This window comes from Equus quagga, chromosome 5, assembly GCF_021613505.1.
Source record: "Equus quagga isolate Etosha38 chromosome 5, UCLA_HA_Equagga_1.0, whole genome shotgun sequence".
NCBI classification, from domain to species: domain Eukaryota; kingdom Metazoa; phylum Chordata; class Mammalia; order Perissodactyla; family Equidae; genus Equus; species Equus quagga.
The window spans coordinates 17,482,628-17,507,633 of NC_060271.1; the positions used below are offsets into that span (position 1 = coordinate 17,482,628).

General features: G+C 39.5%; 1 protein-coding gene across 8 annotated transcripts in view; it reads right to left on the bottom strand.

Annotated features, from left to right (window-relative positions):
• NFYC (nuclear transcription factor Y subunit gamma) overlaps positions 1-25,006 on the bottom strand; it is a 65,225-nt gene that overhangs the window by 32,716 nt on the left and 7,503 nt on the right. For 3 of the 8 annotated variants that reach the window (XM_046660987.1, XM_046660986.1, XM_046660979.1), the window contains exon 1: positions 16,951-17,062. The exons of 1 other annotated variant lie outside the window; for it this stretch is intronic. In XM_046660987.1, the coding sequence (XP_046516943.1) occupies positions 16,951-17,023 (73 nt within the window). In that variant the 5' untranslated portion in view covers positions 17,024-17,062. Of the gene's footprint in view, positions 1-11,406; positions 11,478-15,189; positions 15,336-15,473; positions 15,505-16,827; positions 17,063-25,006 lie in introns of those variants that run through there. 4 more of the 8 variants (XM_046660984.1, XM_046660981.1, XM_046660980.1 and 1 more) reach the window with 4 other exon arrangements.

A 25,006-nucleotide genomic window follows, 5' to 3' on the forward strand; every position in this document is an offset into this window, starting at 1 on the left:
AGTTGACAAGGACAAAACTGCCTTAAGTCCAAGCCACATTAGCTTAGATCATTCTTATGAAAAATGCAACACAGAATTTCCCAGATTTAATTCATTATTAATATTAGATTTATCATTCATGTTCATTAATTATTTTATAAATACTCGAATAAGACTGCCTGTTTAACTATTTAGTAAAGACTTAAGGATCAGATAAAGCATTGAATGGTTGTTGCTAGAAGTAATCTCAATTCCCAATATCTATTAATTTATTTGGTTTTAAAAACAGTTTGTGGGGCCGGCCCAGTGGTGCAGCGGTTAAGTTCGCACGTTCCGCTTCTCGGCGGCCCAGGGTTCACCTGTTCGGATTCCGGGTGCGGACATGGCACTGCTTGGCAAGCCATGCTGTGGCAGGCATCCCACATATAAAGGAGAGGAAGATGGGCACGGATGTTAGCTCCGGGCCAGGCTTCCTCAGCAAAAAAGAGAAGGACTGGCAGTAGTTAGCTCAGGGCTAATCTTCCTCAAAAAAAAAAAAACGGTTTGCTTTCCCAAGTTAGAAAGAGAAGAATCCAAGTCCATCACAAAAAGGCTGTTTCTCTAATGCTCAACTCAATTGCCATCTCTCCACAAGTCATCTCTAAATATCCCCATCTGCAAGTGATCATTCTTTCCTGTGAACTTTCAGAGCCCTTGATCTGCACCTCTTTCTGCCCTCACTACATTACCTTGTATGACCATAATTTATGTATATGTCTTACCGTATTACCCCTTGTGGTGGGTAGGACCTGAGTATGATCCATCTCTGGATCCTTGACAGCATCTAGCACACAGTCTGACAAGCAATTACTCCTGAATGAAGGGTCAAGCAAGTTGCTAGGTAGGCCTTTCCAAGAAAAAGAGGCCTCCTGGAAAGCCTGGCCCTGAAACAGACTTACTGGGATTGTTTGAACCACCAAAAAAAGGGGTTATATAGACTATTCTGGGAAGCTTGGAATAAATGAGGTTCTCTCTGGGCCTTTAAAGTAGGAAGGACTACAATCAGAAACCTACCTGACTTACTGAAGTGAATTTAAGATAACAGGGCATGACAGAAGACACAGACGCACAGACACAGACATATGCGTGTATAAGCACGTGAAGGTGCTGAAAGTTGCAAGGCAGACTAGAAGGCTGGAAACATGGGTGCATACCATTCATTCCCAAGTGTAAATCTTTCTTTCTTTCTTTCTTTTTTTTTTTTTAAAGAGTGGCACCTGAGCTAACAACTGCTGCCAAGCTTTTCTTTTTTTTCCCCCCTGCTTTTTCTCCCCAAATCCCCTCAGTACATAGTTGTATATTCTAGCTGCAGATCCTTCTAGTTGTGGCATGTGGGACGCCGCCTCAGCATGGCCTAATGAGTGGTGCCATGTCCGCAACCAGAATCCAAACCAGTGAAACCCTGGGCCACCGAAGCAGAGCTCGCGAACTTAACAGCTCGGCCACAGGCCGGGCCCTGTAAGTGTAAATCTTTTGAAAGTCACAATCTTCTTAGAAAGGTGAGCAGGATGGATTAGCAAAGTTTAAAAAATTAATATCAATAGGTAAGTAGGAGGAGAAGGAGGGCAAATACCTCTGTTTTGCCATCCTTTCACAGGAAGATGAGAAAATCATGGAGGAAATGAGATGATTCAATCAGATCACTTAAAAGGTGGACAATCTAGCTGCCACTCTAATACACACTCTTTATCATTCTTGAAGAAAGAAAAAGAGACCTAAGCAGGTTTCAAAATATCCCAGGAGCAGAATGCTCTTCTTTTAAGATTCTCTCAGCAATCTTTCAAGCTCTTGCTTTTGATCAGGTACCATGCTCGCCAAATCCTCCCTTAACAATATGCCTGGACATGAAACAAGATGTATCAAAACGATCAACCTTATAAAATACAAAGAAATATAAGGCTTTATTGCAATATTCCTTAGTTTTCTAAAACTGTACTTTTAGGCTTCAGCTCCCTATTTCTTGGTATATACCTCATTCTCTCTACGAAAGTCCTTTATAACATGCCTAAACCCACGTTATAGCTCTGTGAAGCAATTAAAATCAAATAGATGTTGTTAGGAGATAATACCTAAAACCCTGACATCACAACAACTGTTCAAAAACAAAAGACCACAGGAAGCTCCCCTAAAATGAAGCCCAATCGTTGACCAATGCTGCTTCCTATTAAAGTACTAGAGCTGACCCACCCCAGGCAGTCAAGTTTCACCTAAAAATAATGCTCTCATTGTCAAATGCAAGCAAGTATCTCTTAGCCCAGTTGTGACTGAAAAACAAATCTAAACATTGGTATCAACCGTCTTCCCCTTAATGCCCCCAGTCCAACCTGCAGCCTTTAGGCCTTTCACGCTGTGAGTGTCCCCAGTCATTCCTGTCAATCTCCAACTCTACATGTATCAACAAGAATCTCTCCACATTCACAGTGTGTACCTTCTTCACTCCTTTTGGCTTGCATTTTGATCATGTCTTCCTCTGTCACTAGATGACATGTTTTTTATTTTGCCCAACTGGCAGTCCCGTCACATGCATTTTATGTTCCAGTACTGCTGAGGTATTTACTGAAGTTAGTTACAGGTTTCTTTATCTGAATTAGCTAAAACTGTTGGGATGTTATATTTCAAACAGTGAGAGAGAAAGAGAAAGAAAGAATATTACTATGAATAAATAGATGGATAAGAAGAAAGGGGGTAGAATTTAAGCTAATTTGTGCTTGCTATTTTAGATATTCTTCCAAACTACAAAAAAAGTGAAAACTAAATTTGAGAACTGAGATTTTCGAAACAAAACAATTCCACCAACAGATAATTTGGTTCTTATGTTTGTGCAGCTGGACCTAAGGACATAAGCCATTATCAATCACATTGGCTAAAAAGCATTTTAAGCCTTGAGGGGGCATACGTTGTCCACAATAAAACCAATCTCAAATTGACAATTTCAGAAGGCGAAAAATAACACTGCTATGGAAATTAAAAGACCTATGTTTGTGAACTGGCCTGCTGCCTAGTGGTGGCCTTGGGCCCGTCACTTCACTAGGTCACTCCAGGAGGGATACACACTGAACACATAGGCCAAACAAGTGGTTTGGTATGGAAGGCCTACACTTCACTACTCAAGGAAGCAATAAATGAATGGATACAAGGGAAGGCAAGGTGACCAGAGAGAAAGAGAGGGTTCAAAAGTCTTTGTTTAAGCTCATCTAAGGTTTCTACTTAAGCAAGAAAGCACTAAGCTTAGTGCCAGAAACCTTACTAGTTAAGTTCTAAACTCTTACATAACTGGATACCTGATGATCATACTTACTGGCAGGTTATTACACAGTACCCACTACAATAAGAATGAATAACGTACCCTTACTGGAGATCCCTTTCCCCAGCCCTGATTAATGCCAAGCTCAATGTGTGAGGATTTGTCTGTCTCTAGCTCCAAGTATGAGTATGAAGCAGTTTTTCAAACTGCCTACTGAAAAACCATGCTTCCTAAAAGACTAAGGGTTGGAACTGGCCGCACACTCCTCTCCCTTAAAGATCCGCTCACAAGGACACATTTTCAAATTGGCAGCAGAGACACTTTTCCTTCAAAACAAAAACATTTTTCTCTTTGCTATCTACTACAATATAATCTTTTAAACAGGTGCTAAATCATAATACACCTATAGTGTAAGTAGAAAAAAATGAAGACGTAGTAACTAGTATAAGCAATGAAACTGATAAGAAAGCATAAATAGAACATTTAAAAACCTGCTCCTGTAGAATACAAATGGTATGTAAACATGTTACTTCACACTTTCTTCCTCATTCCTTCATTCATGCTCAACTTCAACCATTCCTGCATTTATGGCAGCAATAAAACACTATCAGCATTTTGTATGATAGAGAAAAAAGACCAAATGTTTTAGTGAAGTATTCTAAAGCAAGGGTCCACAAACTACAGCGCACAGCCTACAAATGTGACCTGCAGTCTGTTTTTGTAAATTACGTTTTACCAGAAGACTGCAACTCTCATTCACTCTACAGCTGCTTTCGTGCTGCAACAGTACAGTTGAAGTATTACAACAGAAACCATATGACAGGTAAATCAAAAATATTATCTGGCCTTTTACAAAAAAAGGATCACATAATATTTAGAACCTGGTTCTAAAGCATGTTAAGTGTTTTATTTCATTGAATCCTTCCATGACAGAGGTAGTGTCATCCTCATTTACTGATGGGGAAACTGAGTGCCAGAGATTGAGAAGCTGGACCTAGATCACACAGCTATTATACGGCTCCCTCACCTGTTCAGTCTCTGTTAGGAGTGAGCTAGGCCAGCCCTCTCTGCTGCACAGAAATATTTGTTAAACTCTTTGACCCTCCAACCTAATGAGAGTAAATAAACTCTTGCAGGAAGAATGGTGAGTAACTGGTTTTTCAGGCCCTGAGCCTGAAAGAGAATTTGGACATGAGCAAGAGATAGAAATAGTGCCTGTGGCCTGAGTTAAATTGTATCCTAAAACAAAGAGCCATTTTGCTTACTGAGATTTGTTTCTGAGATTCAGAAACCCTGAGAACAACCTCTTGCCCAGCTTCTGGCGGATCCTGTGTTTGTGTATGCCCAGGAGAGGTAAGAAGTGTGACTCTGAAGAATGTTTCAAGGATACCAACTTAAAAGCTTTAGAATTTACAAACTACTTGTCACATACCCTACCCTCAATTGATTTTCACTCAGCTCAGTGATAAAAATATCAATATTATTCCAATTTTATAGTTAAGAAAGCTGTGGATTGGTATCTTAAGTTACTAGCTCAAGGTCACAATATAACAAATAGTGGAGTCAGAAACACAAAAGTTCTAAAGTTCTGTTCTTGATTTAGTATAGCTTGTTCACTCTCACTTTCTGCACTGTTTTAAGGTATGTGTATATTCAAACTGTTCAGAGAGACGAACAGTCTCAGCTTGGATTATTGACTCAAATCCTTAACCCAAAAGACCATTTTCATCCACTTGTTCCCAGCATCACTGTGGCAATCAAAAAAGAGCAGATGCTAATGGCATTGCTACCTCCTATCATACGAGCCTTTCTCTTATTTCTTTCTTGTCTCTCTTTCCATGCTGTGTCACTCTTTTTTCTTTTCTATTTATCTTTCCTCTTTGCGTATCTCTAGGTCAGTCTCTAGCACCTAAGAACACGCAGCTGCGAACAGTGGGGGGCAGTAAAGTACAGAGTAAGAACATAAAGAAAACATATTGGACCTGGGGGTTCTTGCTCTCTGGCTACTAACTTGCTATCTTTATGATCTTGGGCAAATCACTTAACTTCTTGGGGCCTCTGTTCACATACAGCAGCACCTCACAGGGCAACTGCAACACACAAATGGGAAAACACATCTTAGAATGCCTTAAAAAATACCAAGCATCATACAAATGCCAGATGGCATACCATCATCATTGCTCAGAGCTAGACAAGATACCTACTCCTGGCCTGAACAGCCTGAGACACAATACCAAGTCCAAAAACCAATCTCCTTTAGGTAGTGTAGCAAGTAACCCAACTTGCTTCTTTCTCTCCCTAATTTAGACTACTTACTTAGTTTTTAACATGTTTCCTAAGAATCCAGTTTCAGATGCACGGAAAGAAATGTACAGAGAGAAATCTTCTCCCATCTCTGTTATAAACATGGAATAATTTTTAAAGCCCTTTAAACTATTAAATTTAGAATGAATGTCCTAGTTCCAAATAAGCAAAGAATTCAAGATGGAAATGACTAGGAATGCTCCAAATTTAAACCCCCTGAAATGTCAATGATCAAGAGCTTTGCAGGTTTTCCCTCCAGACTAATTCAAAATCATTTAAATTCTTAGAACATGTCTCCTTACACACCTCAGACTTCTGTAACCTAGGAGTGTGTGGCTGTTTTCTTGCAGAAGGAATTTTGTTTGCTATGTTAGAGGACGGAGGAGATCTGGAGTCTAGGCAGCCATCTCACCCCACCTGGCCCCACCACCCAAGAAAAAGATTCTGTTCTGAGCTCTGAAGAAAGCTCTAGCTGCTTCCATCTCCATCCAAGATCCTGGAGTGAAGGGAACATGTTCTGAGAGCAGAAATTTTTGAGACTATCTCATGGATCGAAACCAACTTTTTAAGGTTTTTTGGGAACAGCACTTTTAAAAAGCTTGCTTTTACAGTACAACTATAAGAAATTTAAATATACACATCCACTAAACAGTGACCACTAAATTTTCTTCTCCCCAAGAAACCACTCTGGGCGCCCAATAAAATCCATTTCTACAATTAGCATATTCACTTTCTTCTGACTTGTCTGTGTGACATATTATTATTACTATTATCTTGGACGTTATTTCTTAAGTCTACAATTTCCATGCCCTTATTTCTCCCCAGTTCTTATGTTAATTGTCTGTTTCTGGCACATCCTCAAGGGAAACATGCTTTGCACACAGTGGGGATTCAACACACGTCTACTGAATGAACAAACACAAGCTCCTCAAGAACTATTTTAAGGCCCCAAGAATCTTTGGCCTCACTCTGGGTTCTTTTCTTTGAGATGTGCGTATGGGGAAATCCCTTCTTAAGTACCTGTGCTCAGCAGTGCAAAACCTTTGTGCAGTAATCTGATGGAAAAGTCAAAAAAGAGTGGGGATGGAGAGAAACTTGTTCTACTTCAGAAAATGTAGCACAAACGCAGATAATTAATCATAGACTCCACTAGAAAATGGGAGATCGTGCTGGTGAGTTAATCCACCTAAAAACTGGGGGGGTGGGGGGGAGGGGAGTTTGGGCAGAGAACTCTTAATTAAAAACCTGGAGGGTGTTATAAGAAAGTCAGTATGAGCTTGGCTGTATTGATTTGGCTGTATGGCTTCTGCTGATTCACAGATACACTGAATTCTGCCCTCTGCTTAGTGCCTTTTATCACTGATGAAAGAGAGAGAGACAGAGAATGAGAAGAAAAGTCCTCCAAGCTAACCAAACCCTAAATCTCCCTCTTCCATGTATACAGCTGTCAGGAACTGAGAATGTAAAGACCACTTCAAAGAATGCCAAGTAACTGAGATGGGTATGCTAATCCTTTACATTTGTACACGCTTTACACCTTGTAAAGTAGCCTTTTCTACATTATCTCATTTGTTTTTCACTACAAACACAGCACAGGTACTAATACTCCCATTTGACAGATAAAGACACTTTATCCAGACAGACTGAGGGACTTGCTGTGAGTCACAAGGCAAGCATATGCCAGATCTGGAACTAAAACCCATATGCCCTGATTCTCAGTTCTGCGCCCTGTCACCGCATGCTCTCCTTCCTCTTTAGAACTGATAACTCAACAGAGGACCAAAAACTTAAGAACCTGTGGGTCTTCTGAGCCTGGAACATAAATCTATCAAGCCTTTTACCTTTAGTTTTCCTGATCATTCTCCTGGAAAAAGTACCTCAAAATTGCCAAGATGCCAGATTCTTACACATTCCAAAGTGGAAAGCCTAATCAGGTTTTCAAGTTTGTTAAAGCTGTAGCTGTAGACAAGGATTTGGACTTGGGGCTATCTGGTCACCAACCAAGAGTGGAGATGAAAGATGTGGCAGATCAGGTTCACTCTCTAAGGGCCTGGTGATGGGAAGTCACTCTCTCTTTCCACTATAGTTTAGAGGGAACAGCCTTAGTCTAGCCCTCTTGCTGGAGATGTTCCCATAGCTGCACATTTATAGGAGGAATCATCTGGCTAAATTCTATGGAGTGTTTCAAAATTATCGCTATTGCTCCATTGTGAACACGGTGACAGTGTTATTTTAATTATGCAGCCATCACTCCAAGAAATCAGAATTCTTTTGTTCTAACTACCTCATTAGGGGTAAAGCAAGGACTATAAATCACAGCTAGGAAATATAAAGCGACTGATTATTTAAGAACACTGTGACATCTAAAAATAACAATCTCTGTGGTTCAAGATACGGACCCAAATCTAGGAGGTGCTCACTACATACCAGAAAGTGTCCACTTGCACAGCTAAGGCACACCACAGAACACCTTACATAACTCTAACCTCATATCTATTTTGAAAAAGTTCAACTACTATCTGACCTTAATGAATTTAGGATTCACAAAAGACAATTTCCCAACACATGGGTAGTATTCATATAATATCTGTTTACACTACGCTTTGTTCTGAAAAGAAAGGTAGCTGTGTTCACCTATGTTGTTTGACAAAAGCTTTAAAAATAATTCAATTTGACTCTATACTTGCTCTTTTTATGATCAACTTCTTTAGTCATATAACGTAAGAGCATGTGAGAACTCTGGGAAAATTCCCATTTTTTTTTTTTATGTGTGCCTTTTAGGGGAAGAGCAAACACAGGAAAAAGGGAGATGGGAGGAGGAATTAGTCCCATAAGATGGAGACAGCTATGGCTTGTTTTTCATATACAGTAACAAGGTACACAAAATGGGGATAATAATCCTCACTATTATCCTCAAAATGGGGATAATAGTCCTACCTACCTTAGGTAAATACCAAGTGAGAGACTAAATATAAAATTACTCCATTAGCTATAAAGTACTTATTTTTTTTTTTGAGGACTAGCCCTGAGCTAACATCTGCAGCCAATCCTCCTCATTTTGCTGAGGAAGACCGGCCCTGAGCTAACATCCATGCCCATCATCCTCTACTTTATATGTGGGACACCTGTCACAGCATGGCTTGCCAGGCGGTGCCATGTCCGCACTTGGGATCTGAACTGGCGAACCCCAGTTCACGAAATGGAACGTGAGCACTTAACTGCTGCACCACAGGGCCGGCCCCACAAAGTACTATGTTTTATAGAAAAATTATATACTATTCCATTGCTTAACTACCTCCAAGGGTAGCTTCATAGACATTTGGCCAGTTAATTACCAGAAGAGAAATAATCATGGAGTTCAGGATATAAATAACCAGGTAAGATGGCTGGAAATTTACCACCATTTCTCTAGTGAGAAGTTTCTTATTGCTTTTATTTTAGATTGAGGATAATTACAACATACCTAGCCTAGAAACTAAATATAGGTGCCTTATATTAAAAATTCTGCTAAATCCTACAGATGAAGCCATGCTATTCCTGGTAATTTATTGTGTACTACTCATCAGTGTTATCACAATCATGTGGCTATAAATTACTTGCTAAGCAAATGTTGCCAAATTCCTACATGTATATATGTTTGGCTTCATGCAGAATGCTGCCATTTGAGACTTTACAAAGCCAACACTAGTAAGATTAAGCCCAACGCAACTCAGAAAAAAATCTCTAGTCTTTGCACCAGATGGAGATGTGTGTGTGCATACGTAAACCTTAAACAAGAAAGCTTAAGGTTATACATACACAACATACATACATATACATATATATCTAATCTCAAGGAACTACTGAATAACATTTCAAGGAAATATTTGTACATTTTGAGAACAAGTGACAGCCACCAGATTCTACGGCAGTATTTCTAATCTCTTACATGTCAAGGTACACACAGAAAATGTTAATATTAGCTTTCTGAAAATTTAACCTATGGGCTGGTACTGATGCCCTCCCTCAGTTTAACTTGTCACAAGACTGTCTATCACACATGGTGCTCTAAGTATCCGAGAAAAATGTGGGCTGGCAGTGACACCTTTACTTTGTTACATATACCTAGATAAGAGAAGTTATAGATACTCTCTAGTTTTAACAAAACATTTAAAAAATGAACAAGTGACTTTTTAGAGTAAAGAATACTAATTCATATATGAGAGGTGCACGCTCAGATAATACAGGTGCACAATCAAAACAGCTTAGAGAACATGGACCCAGCGGACTCTGCCATGCTTATTTCTAGATGTCTCAACTTCAGGGTCCCACCTTTTCTGTGTTTCTATCTTTAACAAGAAGCTCTATTCTTCTGGTCCTTCTGTCCATTCTCTCCCTTGATTCTCTCCCATCCATTCCCCAGGTTCAGCTATGATCTCTCTGAGCTTAAATTCCAAATATACATTACCAGTTCTGATATTTCCCCAAAGTTTCCGTCAGGCATGTGTAGCTGCCTGCTGGACATCTCCAACTAGAAAGCCACCCAGAACTCAAACTCCATCTATCCACCAAAATCATCTCTCTCTTCTTCTTTCCCCAAACCTGATCCTTCTAACTTTTCTGTTTCTATCCTCCAGTCACCCAGGCTTGAAATCTCAGAGTCATCCTGGACACTTTGTTCTTCAATTCTAATCAACTGCTAAATTCTGTAATAACAGTGTCCATCTCCTGACTTTCTTCATACCGCCTCGACCTCTGTTCAGGCCCTCAGCACTGGCATGTAATAATAGAAATAATGATGATGATCTTAGCTAACACTCATTTAGTGCAATGTGCCAGGGATGGTTCTAGGCCCTTTACATTGCTCTCTTTCAAACCTCATCACAATCCCGTAAGTGCTGTGAACCTAGTGTATAAACTCACCGCACTGTTCACTGTTTCCAGCATCTTCTCAAATTCTACTCATTTCCACATGATGCTTAATAAATCTTCTATAAAAGCACAGCTCAGATAATGCCACATCAACCTATTACCCCAAATCTTCAACGGTTCACCAATGTCACGCAGAGACAGTTCAAATTTCTTAGCCTGGCAGTCAAGGCCCTCCAACATCTGACCTCAGCTTACTTCTCCAGACTTCTTTCTTTTGTCACTCGCTCCTGTCCCTAACTCATCTCCTTATGCTCTAAGCAGACTGGACCATTTACTGCTTTCTTCAGCCCAGGCTGCACTATTTGAATCATGACCTTGTTCCTCCTGTTCCTCATGACTGAAATGCCCTTGTCCCTACCTCCCTGAGTCCAATGCCCAGTTAAACTGCCTTCCTTCATTCCCAAGCCAGAATACAGATCTGCCCTCCTCTGAATTCTGTGTCCTTTGCTTGTACTTTCCTAACAGTTTCATATACTTGATACATATCATTTGTCTCCTCTACAGATTTTTAGATCCAGGAGTAAAATTTTATTTGTACATATTTTTTAAGTCTCCAAAGACATGCCTGCATGATGAATTAGTGAAAGGAAGTGTAAAGCATCCAACTTTAGTATTTTCTCAAAGGTAAGAACTACATAGCTTAAGTGGATAAAGGAAAAATTCATTTTATCTGGATATTTCCAGCCAAGCAGGTCCTCTCTTTAGTTTTCTATGTAATTGAAACTATGGAGACAGACCAAAATGATAGTACTTCCAAGAAAAAAGGATAACCAAGTGAAGCAGCACTGCTGTTTGCTGTGGTTATTTTAGTCTCCTTTCTTCCTTTGAACTAAGGCACACAAGGTCACAAGCTATGTTATGCCACTTCAAAGTTAAACATTTACTAGGTGTTTTTTTTTCTTTAGTTCTGCCTTTACACTGGAATTTACCTTCATTTCTTATCCTTCAACTGTCCTTTTTCACTGCAGGGTGCAGAACTGTAATTTAATTTACAGTAAATACCCTAAATAGAGAAAAACTTTTGGTCAATCATTCAACAGTGAGGTCTGGCTTTGGAATGCCAAGGGGAGAACCAGGAAGATAAGGGTGATAATAGAAATAGAATCTGCCAAGTTCTAAAGAGCTGGGCCCAACACTGAGGTAACAGAAAGAAGAGATTAAAAAGCAAATTAAGGGGCCGGCCCGGTGGTGCAGCGGTTAAGTGCGCACGTTCCGCTTCAGCGGCCCAGGGTTCACTGGTTCGGATCCCAGGTGCAGACATGGCGCCGCTTGGCAAGCCATGCTGTGGCAGGTGTCCCACATATAAAGTAGAGGAAGATGGGCACGGATGTTAGCTCAGGGACAGGCTTCCTCAAAAAAAAAAGAAAGAAAGAAAATTAAGTTTCTGGGAAATGCAGACATGATGCAGATACCATCCAGCAGTGTCGATTTTAATTTTCAGTCACAGTATACCACCTTAGGACTTAAATATTACATAAGTTTCATCATTCAAGCTCTCATTCTTTCAATAAACTATAACTTTTGTTCATATATAAGAAGGTGGGAAAAAGAAATCCAAGTAGAAAAGAGAAAAATTCTCAAGTAGATTACAGCCTATCAGAGAATATGCAAAATAAGAACAAAAACCAAATCCACAAGTAGCCAAACACACACATGCAGATATACAATACCACTTTGCTGGTAGTAAAGAGTAAAGTTGGCACAGTTAAAATATTATTTTGGGAGTATATAGACAACAATTTCTATTTCAGTCTTATCCAATGCTTAAAATGATCCTGGGATCTTGGTTTATTAAATACAGGTTGGCTTAAGGACTCACATGAAGAACCAGCTCCAAATTTGTTTGGAAATTAGCTTGTTCTTGAGGTGCGTTAACAACACAAAACAAAACAAAATGAAAAAAGAAACAACTAACTGGCACACAGGTTGTGTTTGCATACCTTAGTTTACTTCCTTGTATGCATAAAAATAACCTAGTTCTCTGGGACACCTCAGCCAGGTGGGCACCATTAGCTTCCTAGCTGATTCTCAGCTTTCTGAATAAGCAACTGGCTGAGACAAGAGATCCTCAGATCCCAAAGGGATAGTAAGTCTGCTGCCACAGCAGACTTTCTACCCAACAGACTCCACATGGAGACTTCTGAACCTCTTCCATGGCCCATTTTCTCTCTGTTCCTTCTGTGTTCAAATAGCAAACCTGTACAGATGTACCAAAAGGAAGAGAAATACAGAAAATAATAAGTAAAAACAACGTAGAGGAATAAAAGAAACATGGAATGAGCTGAGTGGGAGTCGAATCTCTGAACTCGCAGAAGCCAGACATTAAAAAGCTGAAAGGGGGCCTGTCCCGTGGCCAAGTGGTTAAGTTTGCATGCTCTGCTTCGGCGGCCCAGGGTGTCACCGGTTCAAATCCTGGGCGCGGACATGGCACCACTCATCAAGCCATGCTGAGGCAGCATCCCACATGCCACAACTAGAAGGACCCACAACTAAGAATATACAACTATGCACCGGGGAGCTTTGGGGAGAAAAAAGAAAAAAAAATAAAATCTTAAAAAAAAAAAAGTTGAAAGATTGGGGCTGCTAACCCATCTGGGCCTCAACTTCCCCACTTTATAAGAAGGGAATTAGACAAGATCCCTAAATAATTTTGATCAGCCTAACTTAAGAGTATACAAACTCTGTGTGCATGTATCATTGGGGATAGGGATATGCAAAAATAACTTCATTCATGAAGAAGATCATGTATAAATCATTAGCTTTAAGAATGCTTTTTGGGTTACTGAAGCCTCCACAAAAGTATATAGCTTCTTTAAAAGGAGATCTCATCTTGCTTTAGGAACACAAAGTCCACAGGGACCATGACTGCTGTTTTCAAACATACACATCCTTGGAACTGGAATTTTATTTGGAGAGGCGAATGCCAATTTTGCCAAACTTTATTCTGTCTGGATATGATTCTTTCAACGCACAGAAAGGAGGCAGACATCAATACTGACTACGCCTGAAAGGATGGACTTCATAGGACAAGAAATCAAATAGATCACAAAATATCCACCCCACCTCAGGGAAGGGGAAAAAAAGCAGTTCTGAAAAGAGATGAAACCAGGCATGTAAAACGGGTGAGAAAGAAATCCCCACAGGTTTCCACTATTTATCTTGGAAATACATCTCACGGTAGGTGTCAACTGCACGAAATTTATGCTAGTGTTTATGCTTTAAAGAGAGACCAATTATTTTTTTAAAAGTCCTCATCCTAACATTTACTTGCTTGCTACTACTTTGCAAGCTGTAACTACCTCCCAAGCTTAAAACTGACAGAAAGGAGATCATATGACCACCAAGCAAACAAAAAAATGGCTCCGGTTTACTTTATAAATATTTGGTGCACAAATTAAAAATGTAACCTCTGCTTGGTAAACATCTGCAACTATTACAACTTACTTGCATTATAATGCAAATCTCAGTGTCCAATCAGAAGAGGTTTCCAGATTTTATTCTAAGAGGTTCCTAAATCTAATGAGGGTTTTAAAAAAAATCAGCATTCCCATTTCATCTTATTCTGAGACGCCCTTAATTTTTGACAAAGGGGTTAAAATTCTTTCATAGGAATCTTGGTAAGGGAAAGTTTGATGGTCTCAATGTGTGCACTGTATAGGGTCATGTCAGCATAAACAGGAATATGCAGGTGAAGCCATGTGGAACCAGTTTAAAAAGAGATGTGTCAGGTTTAAAGAAACTCCTGTGTAAACATACTAAAATACTGGCATTTTTTCCTCTGATGCCACATTGATCTTCATAAGTGGTTAACCCCCAACAGTCTGCATTAGTAACATCTAATATTTATGCAGCACTTCGCAATTTGCAAAGCACTTTGACATACATGATCTCATTTGAAACTCACCACTAAATAGGAAGGCGCTATTTTTAGGTCCCATTTTTACATGTGAGGAAGCTGACACTAAATGGCTGACTTGCCCAAGCTCACAAAGCTGGTGATAGCTGAGTGGGACCTGAACACAGCTCTCCTGGCTTTAAATGGCTTGCTTTTGCTACTGCACCATGCTGCCTCAAAAACTGCAATCAGAGTAAATAAATGCCCAACTCTCAATCCCCATTTAAGCCTCCCCGACCCACACACACCGACCCCCAGTCTAAGTTATAGGTAGCTCTAGAAGGTCTTTGCTCCCTACGGAAATAAGAGTTTTCTTCGTTTCTCTGGGAAACATTTATCTGGCTAAAGTGTTAAATGAGATCATTAAACACCATTCGACATACACTGGAAAATATCTTAGTCACCAGCGGTTCTGCATAGGCATGCCTATGTGCATTTTTCTAGGTAGTGGGTCAGATTCTCAGAGTCCATGACCCGAAAAAGGTTAAGAACCCAGGCTAGAGGCAGTGGCTAGATATCTCTCCAAGAAGCTAAATCCACAAAGTTCTTAATATAAAGAGTTTTATCTAGGCCTCATACTGTGCCCCACTTACCTTCTGCCTCCCCTGCTCCATGTCTTCTCTCAGGGCCAAGAGGGTCATTCAGTATCTACAACTATTTTTTAAGTCATATGTAAAACCCAGAGTAACCAATAACATATAAATCAATGACTTGTAAAAAATAAATTTAAATTAAAATAATTATCCATTAAAATGTAATCCTTAACACATACTCTTTTCTCTTAGGACTTAACTACCCAGAATGACCATTTTCTTACCATAAGCACTCCAATTCTCCAAAAGAAGTTTCACAAACATAACTATTTTGAACTCCTGAAATACCATTCTTCACTAAGAACCCTTTAGATTACACAGAAGACAAGGTAGCGTGCAAGGAATTCTGAATCTGTTAGGGAGTTCACTCAACTATCATACCAAAAGGATTTAGAATTTTTTTGCTGGGGGGAGGGAACGGAGAAGAGTGGGAGAGAGAATGAATGCAGCCCTATTGTCTTATTGCTTGAAAACTCCTAATTTGAATCTATAAGATATTCCTACTAACCAGTCAACTTGAACATCAGAAGTACAGTCTCTTTTCATCTTAAAGAGAGCTTTTCAGTCCAAATCTGTATAAACAAACTTTGTCCTTCAATCTTTCAACTCCTCGGCAGTTTTTCAAGGTCACTTTTGCGAGCAACGACAGAGGCCTGCCTCTAGCGACTTTGCTATACCACTCCAATTCGAAGAGTCCAAAATCTAAACCCCTAACGATCCTCTTAGGTAAATCCTTTACTTGAGGGGAAGCGAGGGAAAGGCAAAGCAGCACCCTCCAAACTTTTCCTCTAACAGGGCCTGCTCCTTTTCCCTACCCAGAGACTGAGGGCTGCTGGCTCACTGTTCCACACCGAGTCTGCTGCAGAAATGTTCCAATGACCTTCATTCCATCTTTGCAAATAAAAAGAAAAGAAATAATTGCTTTTTAAAATCAAGTGTATTACAGATCATAGTACATGAAACAGAAGACTTCACTATTCACAAGAACTGGCTGGTTACAGATTAGCAACCTGCATTAGCTTCATATCCCTAAAGAGGAAAAAATATATATATCAAGGGCAAAAGACAAGGTGCCTATACTCTTAACTTTCCTATTCACAAAATGCAGGTAAATTAAGATTTCAAATATTTCATACAGAAAATGAAAAGCATGTTGTTCACGTCATTTTAAAGAATCAAATCAACGCCTGACAAAATGTGTGAAACTGGTGGGAAAAGATTTGCTCTTGTCACGGCCAATATAAAGGAGAAGTATGTTTCTAACCAGCATTCTAACCGAAAATGTACATTTTAAAACAAAGATTGTTAATTAATTAACTGGTACTTAGAATCTAGCAGCAGACAGGTAAATCAAGAAAGTTATGGGAGAATCTCACACTGGCATGTGGCCTTCACCATTACAACCTTCATCAGTGCAAATCATATTTTCATACAAATTTAGAACGGCAATAGTGTTCCTTCCACCTCTGAAAACACAGATGTCAACAAAGTGCATGGAAATAGAAAAAGTCTTACAACAACTCAGCTTATTCTGTAGGAAAGCTTCAGTGCACTTGAACAAAGGAAAATTATTTGGAAAACAGTTAAGTTTACCCAATGCAAAGAGAAAGTGCTTTGCTTCTGTGTGCCCCTGAAAAATGACTAGCCTTTCTTCATGTACCTGATCTTGTCGAAACTCAACTAGGAAAAGAAATCCCAGTTGAAGGGCATGCAAAATCTAAACAGAGCAAGGTACTCTAGGTGCACCAAAAGGTATGCATGGAATGTAAAGTGGCCATTTTCTGAAACAGTGCAACTTGTCTACACTCTCTGAAGCTAAACAGTTTCTACCATTTTAACACAAAACAAAGAATTAAACTTACCGAGAACTGCATTAATTTTACATGTAGTTATTTATATCTCCATGGACAGGGAGAATTTAAGTCACTCCTATCCCTCCCCCCCAAAGAACGGAGGAAACAAAAGGCAGCAGGAGATGCAGAAACCTGAATCTGGAATGTCCACTCCAGTGAAAACCCGAACAGCTGTCCCCCCACCCCCCAGCAAACTATTCGCCATTTTTCTTTGTCTTTCAGCTGACCCCTGCCTCAGTGAAAAACTCCGAGGCTCCAATGAAACCCTGCAGCCTCCTTCCACTTTAACAGTCAAAGGCATTCAATCTAGCATGCTATTTGACACCAAACCTTGCCTCCAGAGTGGTCCCATTGGCTGAGCTGCTTTATCGGCTAAGAACACAAAGCCATGATTGGCTGTTCACGTCATCAGTTATCTCCTTTGTACACTTCCTGTTTTAAAGTTACCTTGAGAAGCAGAACAGGGGTCAGATCCAGACTTCAAACTACGAGGAACTTAAGGTTTGGAAATGCCTGGCAAATGCACACAGCAGATGCACTAGGGCCACATGTGCTTCCCAAACAGGATACTGCAAATTTAGAACTGTTCTTAAAATCATGTGAAAAGGCTGTTACAGTTCCCACCCAAAGGATTTCTTATTGGCTGTCAGAGTTCCATTTAAAAAATTTAAGGTAATTTAACTGCTTCTGATTGGCCATCAAAGATGTCGGCAAGATACTGCTACAGTATCCTATAGCAGTAAACTAGAGAAGCAATGTGCACAAGGTCGGAAAGTTGTATGACTTAACTATCTTCAGTTTTCTGTTGAGCATTAACAGAAGAAGAAAAAGAAAACTGGGTGGGTTAATCCAATGGCTCAAAAGAAAATGAAGCTTCTTTATCAGTAACAAAGAGTGATACCAACGGCCATACAGCAGTTTGCCAGATTATTAAAAAGGCATCTGTCATTACCGTCCATGGCAATTTTAAAAGCCCATATTAGTACCAGGGTAAATCACTTTCTTTTGAAACACAAACTAATCTAAATAAGAAAATTCTGCAGTAACGTATGATGTTAGTGACAGGGACAGTGGCATTTCCAAACAGTCTACCAGGAACCCAAGAGGGAAATATAATGATAAAGGGGGAAAAAACTAGCAAAGATAGAACAGTAATGAATATATTATTGTTTAAAGCACGTATAGTCTGATGGTTTAATTTATTTAGGGTGATCACAAAATGTTACTGATTATCTTTTAATATCACAAAGGATAAACCTTTCTATTATCTTTTCAATAATAAGCAGCAGGGTTGATCTCAGGAGAGACATTGTAAGTATTATCGTTACTGAAGACATTCTGGGGTGCTAAAGTTTACCAGTGGTGGTTGAAGTTTTGCTTATAGATTTTGGGCCCAAATATTTATGTTTTAAGGGAGCCTCCTAATATGGTGAAAATCAGTTAACACGTGCTTTCTCTTTCTTTCTTTCACTTATTATTTTTTCTTTTTTTAAAAAATATTCAAATAGAAACAGCTCACTATTATCTGAGGCCTTTAACAATCTCCTTAGATCTGCTTCCTCCCATCAAAGCTAAGTATCCCAGGACTAAACAACACACAACTGTTTTGCCAGGTAGATGAAATCTTTTCTAGAAATGCCTCAGTTGGTCTTACATGAGAGGTCATCGTGGGCATATGCAGAGATTCGGCAGAGCCCTGAAACAGAAGCAAAGTGGTCTGTCTGATCACTTTGCCATATTAACTTCTCTACATGCATTCCACTCATTTCCCACACTGAAATGAAATAATTTCTGAACACCAATTAGTGCCAGGTTCTGTACTAGGTACATTACAGACTGTACCTCTCTAATCCTCACCATCCCCTTTTACATGTGAAAAGGAGTGAGGTTCAGAGACGTTAACAACTGGCCCCTAGCCAGCCATACATCTAGGATGCAAACTCAGGTCCCATCTAGGGTGGTACTCTTCCCACTGCACCACACTGCTTACCAAGACATGGAGAACCTAAGGACACATCCAAGGAAATTCTTAGGTGTCACATTTATGTACAGATAGCACAACCATAACACCCAACTTCATAAATTTAAAATTTAGAAATATGACCAATGTTGAATTTGATCTGTTGGTTAGAGACCTAGCTAACTAAGTATCTGACAAATAGCACCCTATAAGTTGATACAAATTTTATTACTAAACTATTAGGAACATTTACACAGCAGCAAATCACACTATAATTTATAAGAACTTGAAACTAACAACTAAATCATTAAAAACAGTATACATTAAAATATTAAGGGATTGCATGGTAATTTCACTATGGCATCTAAATAAGAGTTTAGTTATGCTAACAGAGTGCTGCAGGGTGCAGTGTGGGGCAATCCCTCAAGCTACAGAGCTGCAGGTACTATAGTTCTTTTCTCAAAAGTTTAGATTACAGATTCTGAACAGCTACCAACCTGGGAAGGGAAGGCAGAAGGCCAACAGTTGTGTGCCTTATCCACACTAGAGCTTCTCTTAACCCCACAACACTGGCGGTCAAGTCAGCTGCAAAGGCGCTCATTTGAGGGTTGGGAGGCAGAGGAATAGGGAGAACATGCTCACATCAATTAACTAGTGTCACTATGACAAAACTAAGCACTTGGGAGTCAGGCAGAGCTAGTTTCAAATTCTGGCTCCCCTATTTATTAACTGTATGACACTGGACTAATCCTGAGCCTCAGTTTCCTCATCTGTAATATATGGATATCACCACCTATCTCACAGAGCCGCTTGAAGGATTAAATGAGCTAACGTATGTAAAGCATACTGTTCTGTGCCTGAGTAAGAACTGAAAAATGGAAAGTGCTACAAGTCATCCAATCCAAATTCCTTGTTTTACACAGGGGTTAAGGTTCAGAGAGGCCTATCTCCTTAAGGTCCTGAAGCTACTATGAGGGAATGTCTCTCTTCCATCTCCAGCATACCCTGCAACCCTGCGGAAAGCAACTCCTGAGCCATAAAGGACAGTGTGGGAGGACCACCAGCTGCTACTAAAAATCTTCCCCGGTTTTTATGCCAGAAATCCATGCCTTTCACCACCAATCCTGGCGGCGGTCTGGTTATTATTCCAAAAGCCTACCCTTCGACTCAGCTTTTGATGTACCAGATTAAACCAAACATGTCCCTTGATACTCTGTGAAGGTCTCTGGCATAGTTTTTATTAGTTCTTAGCATTTGCAAGAAAAACACTTCAACCCCTATTTCTCATCAACAGTCACCTTAGTAGAATTCAAGCCATCAGTGGGAAGAGAATTCAAATTATCCTAGAATTTCCATTTGGCAGCCTGACCCATTCACTTACTATAGCTTTCTCTTCACTAGCCTGTCATTGCTGTAAACTAAGAGCCTCATGAGATCTCTTGGATTCCAACTCACATTCTTCCCTGGTCCTGGATCTCAGCAGTCCTCTACACCAGACAACTGCATCTTCTTGCCCTAAAAAACGCCTAGATCACTATGAAACAAGACCAATGCCTCTAGTTACATGGTTCAAGCTTTAAAGCTCTCAAAGAAGGCAAGGTGGGAAGATGCTCTTGGTCAGAAAATTGATTTTGAATCATAGCTACCTATGTACTAGCTAGCTGTTACTTAATCATCTCTAAGCTCAATTCTTTATGTATAAAATGGAAAACATAACACCAACTCAGAGGAGTGCTGAGGCTTAAATGAGATAAGTTAAAGCACTCAGCATTAATACCTATCATGTGGTAGGTGCTCAATTAATATCTAAATATACACTTGACTACAGGACGTGTCTCATGTTTTTTGTTTTGTTTTGTTTTAAAGATTTTTCCTTTTTCTCCCAAAGCCCCCTCGTACATAGTTGTGTATTTTTAGTTGTGGGTCCTTCTAGTTGTGGCATGTGGGATGCCGCCTCAGCATGGCTTGATGAGCGGTGCCATGCCCTCGCCCAGGATTCGAACTGGTGAAACCCTGGGCCACTGAAGTGGAGCACGAGAACTTAACCACTCGGCCATGGGGCCAGCCCTTGTCACATGTTATAATTACCTTTTACCATATCTCTATTACCAGAGAAGAACTTCTTGAACGCAGCGGTTGTGTCTTATTGATATCCACATACATCCCCAGTGTTAGTACAGAAATATAAATCAAACCCAACCTTAGCCATAGTGTCAATGAAATAACAGAGAGCAGTGAGGATTGAGGAAAAGTGGAGAGTGAATGTCCCATCTAAAGGGGCATTTACTATAGTACTCGGCTCCAACTGACAAGGGCCATGGAGCAATGCTGGTTAACCCCACTAAGAGCTTCAGATTCAATAAAAGAAGCAAAAGCCAGATCCCAGACACAAAAAGTTGATGCTAGAATAGTTCTTGATCTGGCATCTTAAGGAATGACTTAAGGACCAGAGTTATGGCATAAGTTGGGCTCAACCACCATGACAATTCCTGCCAAGCACAGGGTCTTGCTCAGTACCCTAGATTACCTGATCTTAGAGGTTACACTCTATCCCAGCGGAAACAAAATAGCAGAAAAGAAACTATTCTTCAGAGGCCTAAACAAACATTTTATTGATGGTATCCTTAACTAAATGGCCCCTTTGGACTTAGTAAGCAAATCTAGGGGTCCCAACAATTATCAGAGAAGAGAACCTCTAGAAAAAAATGAACTTTTCATATGTTGAAATGGGGACACAGTCATATTTACCTGAATATTAAATACGCTGTGAGCCTTATTATATACTAAGCTGATGAGAAGGATGTATATAGCAGTTTGTTTTGTATTGATGTTGTTATAGGTTAGGGAGACGAAGTATTTTTTTAAGAACACCTTTAATCCAACTACCCAGAATCAAGCACTGTTAGTATTTTGGGTTATACACTTTCAGAAATTTTTCTTAATGTAAATGAGACATGAGGCTGAGTTAGTCCCTCCAGTATTAGACAATACTATACAAACTGTTTTGTAATTTTTTTCACTTAAACAAATGTGAATCATTTTCCATATCAAATATATACCTATATCATTTATAATAATTGAATTATATTCCATTCAATGGATGTACCATAATTTTTGAATCAGTTCTATATTAATGAATAATTTCAATGTCTTCAATTTTAAAATATAAATAGCCTCACAGAGAACATCCATTAAACCCATTCCTCGTACTACTACCCTCATTCTCTCTTCCAGAACCATTGCAACAGCTTCATAAATAGTATCATTTTGTCTGATTTAAAAAAAAAAAATGAAAGCCAGATTGTTTTAATGTTAAATCTTTCCATTTTCAATTTTGGTTCAAACTCTTAAAAAATTATAAGCAGATCAAAGAAAATTGAGGGCTGCCAGATTTTAACTTCTGACCCATATCCTTCATCTAACTTGGTCCTGAACAACTATTAGTTATTTCCCTAATTAAACCCACCTTCAAGGTTTACAAAAAACTGTGTTGACATATTTTCCAAAGAATCTGACAGAAGTTCTGAAGATAATTCCCAAAGAAGTCCCAGAAACATTCTGAGCAATGATAACATCATTAGAATAGCGCTGGTGCTCAGTAATGGTTGCTCAATAAATGAATAAAGTAAACTAATAAATGAGACCTTAAGTAGATTATAAATTCTGAATTATTTGTTTTTAAAAAATAAATTATATTCTCCAAAGTATAAATTAAGACCAATGGATGGAAAACTATTCTAGAGGGACTTATTTCAGCTCTCAGAGCTATCCAAAGATGGCACAAGCTGCTACGGATAGGATTTTAGCACAGGCTGTTTGAACACTTGACAGGAATATGTAAAGACAAAATGAAAAAGAGCAGCCACGTGGAGAAGCAGGGAAAAAGAGCCCAGTCTTTGCAGCTAGACAGATTTAGATTCTATTCCCTCCTCACCTCTTTTTAGCTGAGTAACCTCTAGCTAGTTACTTAACCCCACTGAGGCCAATTTCCTAAACTGTAAAACATCTTGCAGGGCTGTAAGGATTAAGAATACTTTCATTCATTCAATAAATATTTACATGTGCAAGCATTGTGCTAACTAAGATCTGGGGATCCTAAACAAGACACAGTCCCTGTCCTCAAGGAGATTAAAGTCTATTATAACAAAGAGTTACAAGTAGAGACAAGTTACAAGTAGGAAGTTATTGTAAGAGTTACGATAGGGACAAGCGCATAGTTTAGGACATAAGCAGAGCACCTGACCCAGGGCCTAACTCAATTGCAAGCTGGTCAGAGAAGGCTTCTTTGAATATTTAAAATCCTAAGAAGAATAGGAACCTACTAAGACAAATAAGCAAACTGCATGTGCCAAAGCCTGGAGTGGAGAGAAAGCATTCCGTTCCTGGAAGGGCGGTAGTTTGGAATGGCAGCAGCCCAGAGGCAGGAGGCTAGAATTAAAGTTAGAAAAGTAAACAGGGCTGGACAAGGTTAAGAATCTAGAACATTATTCTGAGGACAATGGTGAACCACAGAAGACTTTTAAGTATAGGACTGGCACAATCAAAATTACCCTTTTAAAAGATCATTTTGGGCACAACATGGAGAAGGAGAGAGGGCAGAAGGATGGCAGCACTCTAGACAGATAACAGGGAAAACAGGGTACTGCAGTAATCTAGTTACTGGAAAATGTAGTAGTGGAGATGTTGAAAAGTAGATGAATGGGAAATATTAAGACGACAAAAAATCATTAAGACCAGCGGTTAATAATGCATGTAGAATAACAACACTGTGCCTGATAAACAGGAAGTGCTCCAAGAAACAGTAGCTGCTACTATTATTATTGTTATTGGTAACGGGATTAGATGACTTGAAATCACTAAGAGTCTACGTTAAGTTGGAGACATATGTTATATGTTCCCAGAAAAGTCTTTTCCCACTATTGGCCAAGCTGTCTTCTACAAAAGGATTCATTTTTTATTTATAGACTTTCTACACCAGAACTGTTCAACTGGGCTGTACTACACACCATCATAACACGAAATGCTTATTAGGTGTTCTCACAAACAAGGATCCATGGCCAAGTCAGTTCACGAAACACTGCATAATGTACACTTTCTCTTGAAGGGTCATAAGGCACAGGAGCACGAAGGCTCTGTATGCTAACTGCAGTAAAGCAATGCATTTCACTTTGGCCATTATTTTGTCAAAGATCCTTTTTTCATCCCCAGAGGACACTTATTAGCATTGTATAAGAACTAATGTCCAATGAAATAGCTCCGGAAATGGGGCTTTAAGCCATCTTACAAATTTTAGTGGAATGCAAAGACTACAGGTAACTCTCTTCTTACCACCTTCCAAAATGGTTGGAGTTTTATACACATTATGGCGTTTCCCTTTTTAATTTAGTCCTATGGAAAATGACATGCAATATCGCCAAAACTAGCCATCCTCTGCCTCCCAAGTTATTGCCAACCAAGTATGCTTTGCTTCTTAAAAAGGCCCCAACTTGGGGCTGGCCCCGTGGCCGAGTGGTTAAGTTCCCAAGCTCCGCTGCAGGCGGCCCAGTGTTTCGTCAGTTTGAATCCTGGGCGCAGACATGGCACTGCTCATCAAACCACACTGAGGCGGCGTCCCACATGCCACAACGAGAAGGACCCACAACGAAGAATATACAACTATGTACTGGGGGGCTTTGGGGTGAAATAGGAAAAAAATAAAATCTTAAAAAAAAAAAAGGCCCCAACTTTGTTATTTGATAATGAGCAAATTCTAAGGTACCTACAGTACTAATTACTTACAGCAATAATTTTTAAGATAGTTAAAAATGACAAAGATGTTCAACAGGGGAAACAGCATATACTTTCTCTGTTCTCTTTTAAATGGACAGAACATGCCACTGGTGAGGGGATATGTTTTCTTAACACTGGGCAAAGAATCTCATTTCAAATAGATCACTGGACAATTTGCAACTCCTGAGCACAGGGTTAACAGTAATTAGAGACTGAAAACCTTCAGTAACTCTAATCGATTTAAGGCAGTGACGTGATACAAAATATGCTATACTCCAATATCATTTCCTATTAGTCACTGAAGCTTTATTGAAGCACTGCTCATACCCATGAAAGCATTTAAGAATAATTCTTGAATATGACTTATAACAATATACTGTTGATTTTAAATGAAGGGTATTCATTTAAATAGGACACTTTACATACCTTGGACATGGAGAGTTGAATCTTTAATTTAAA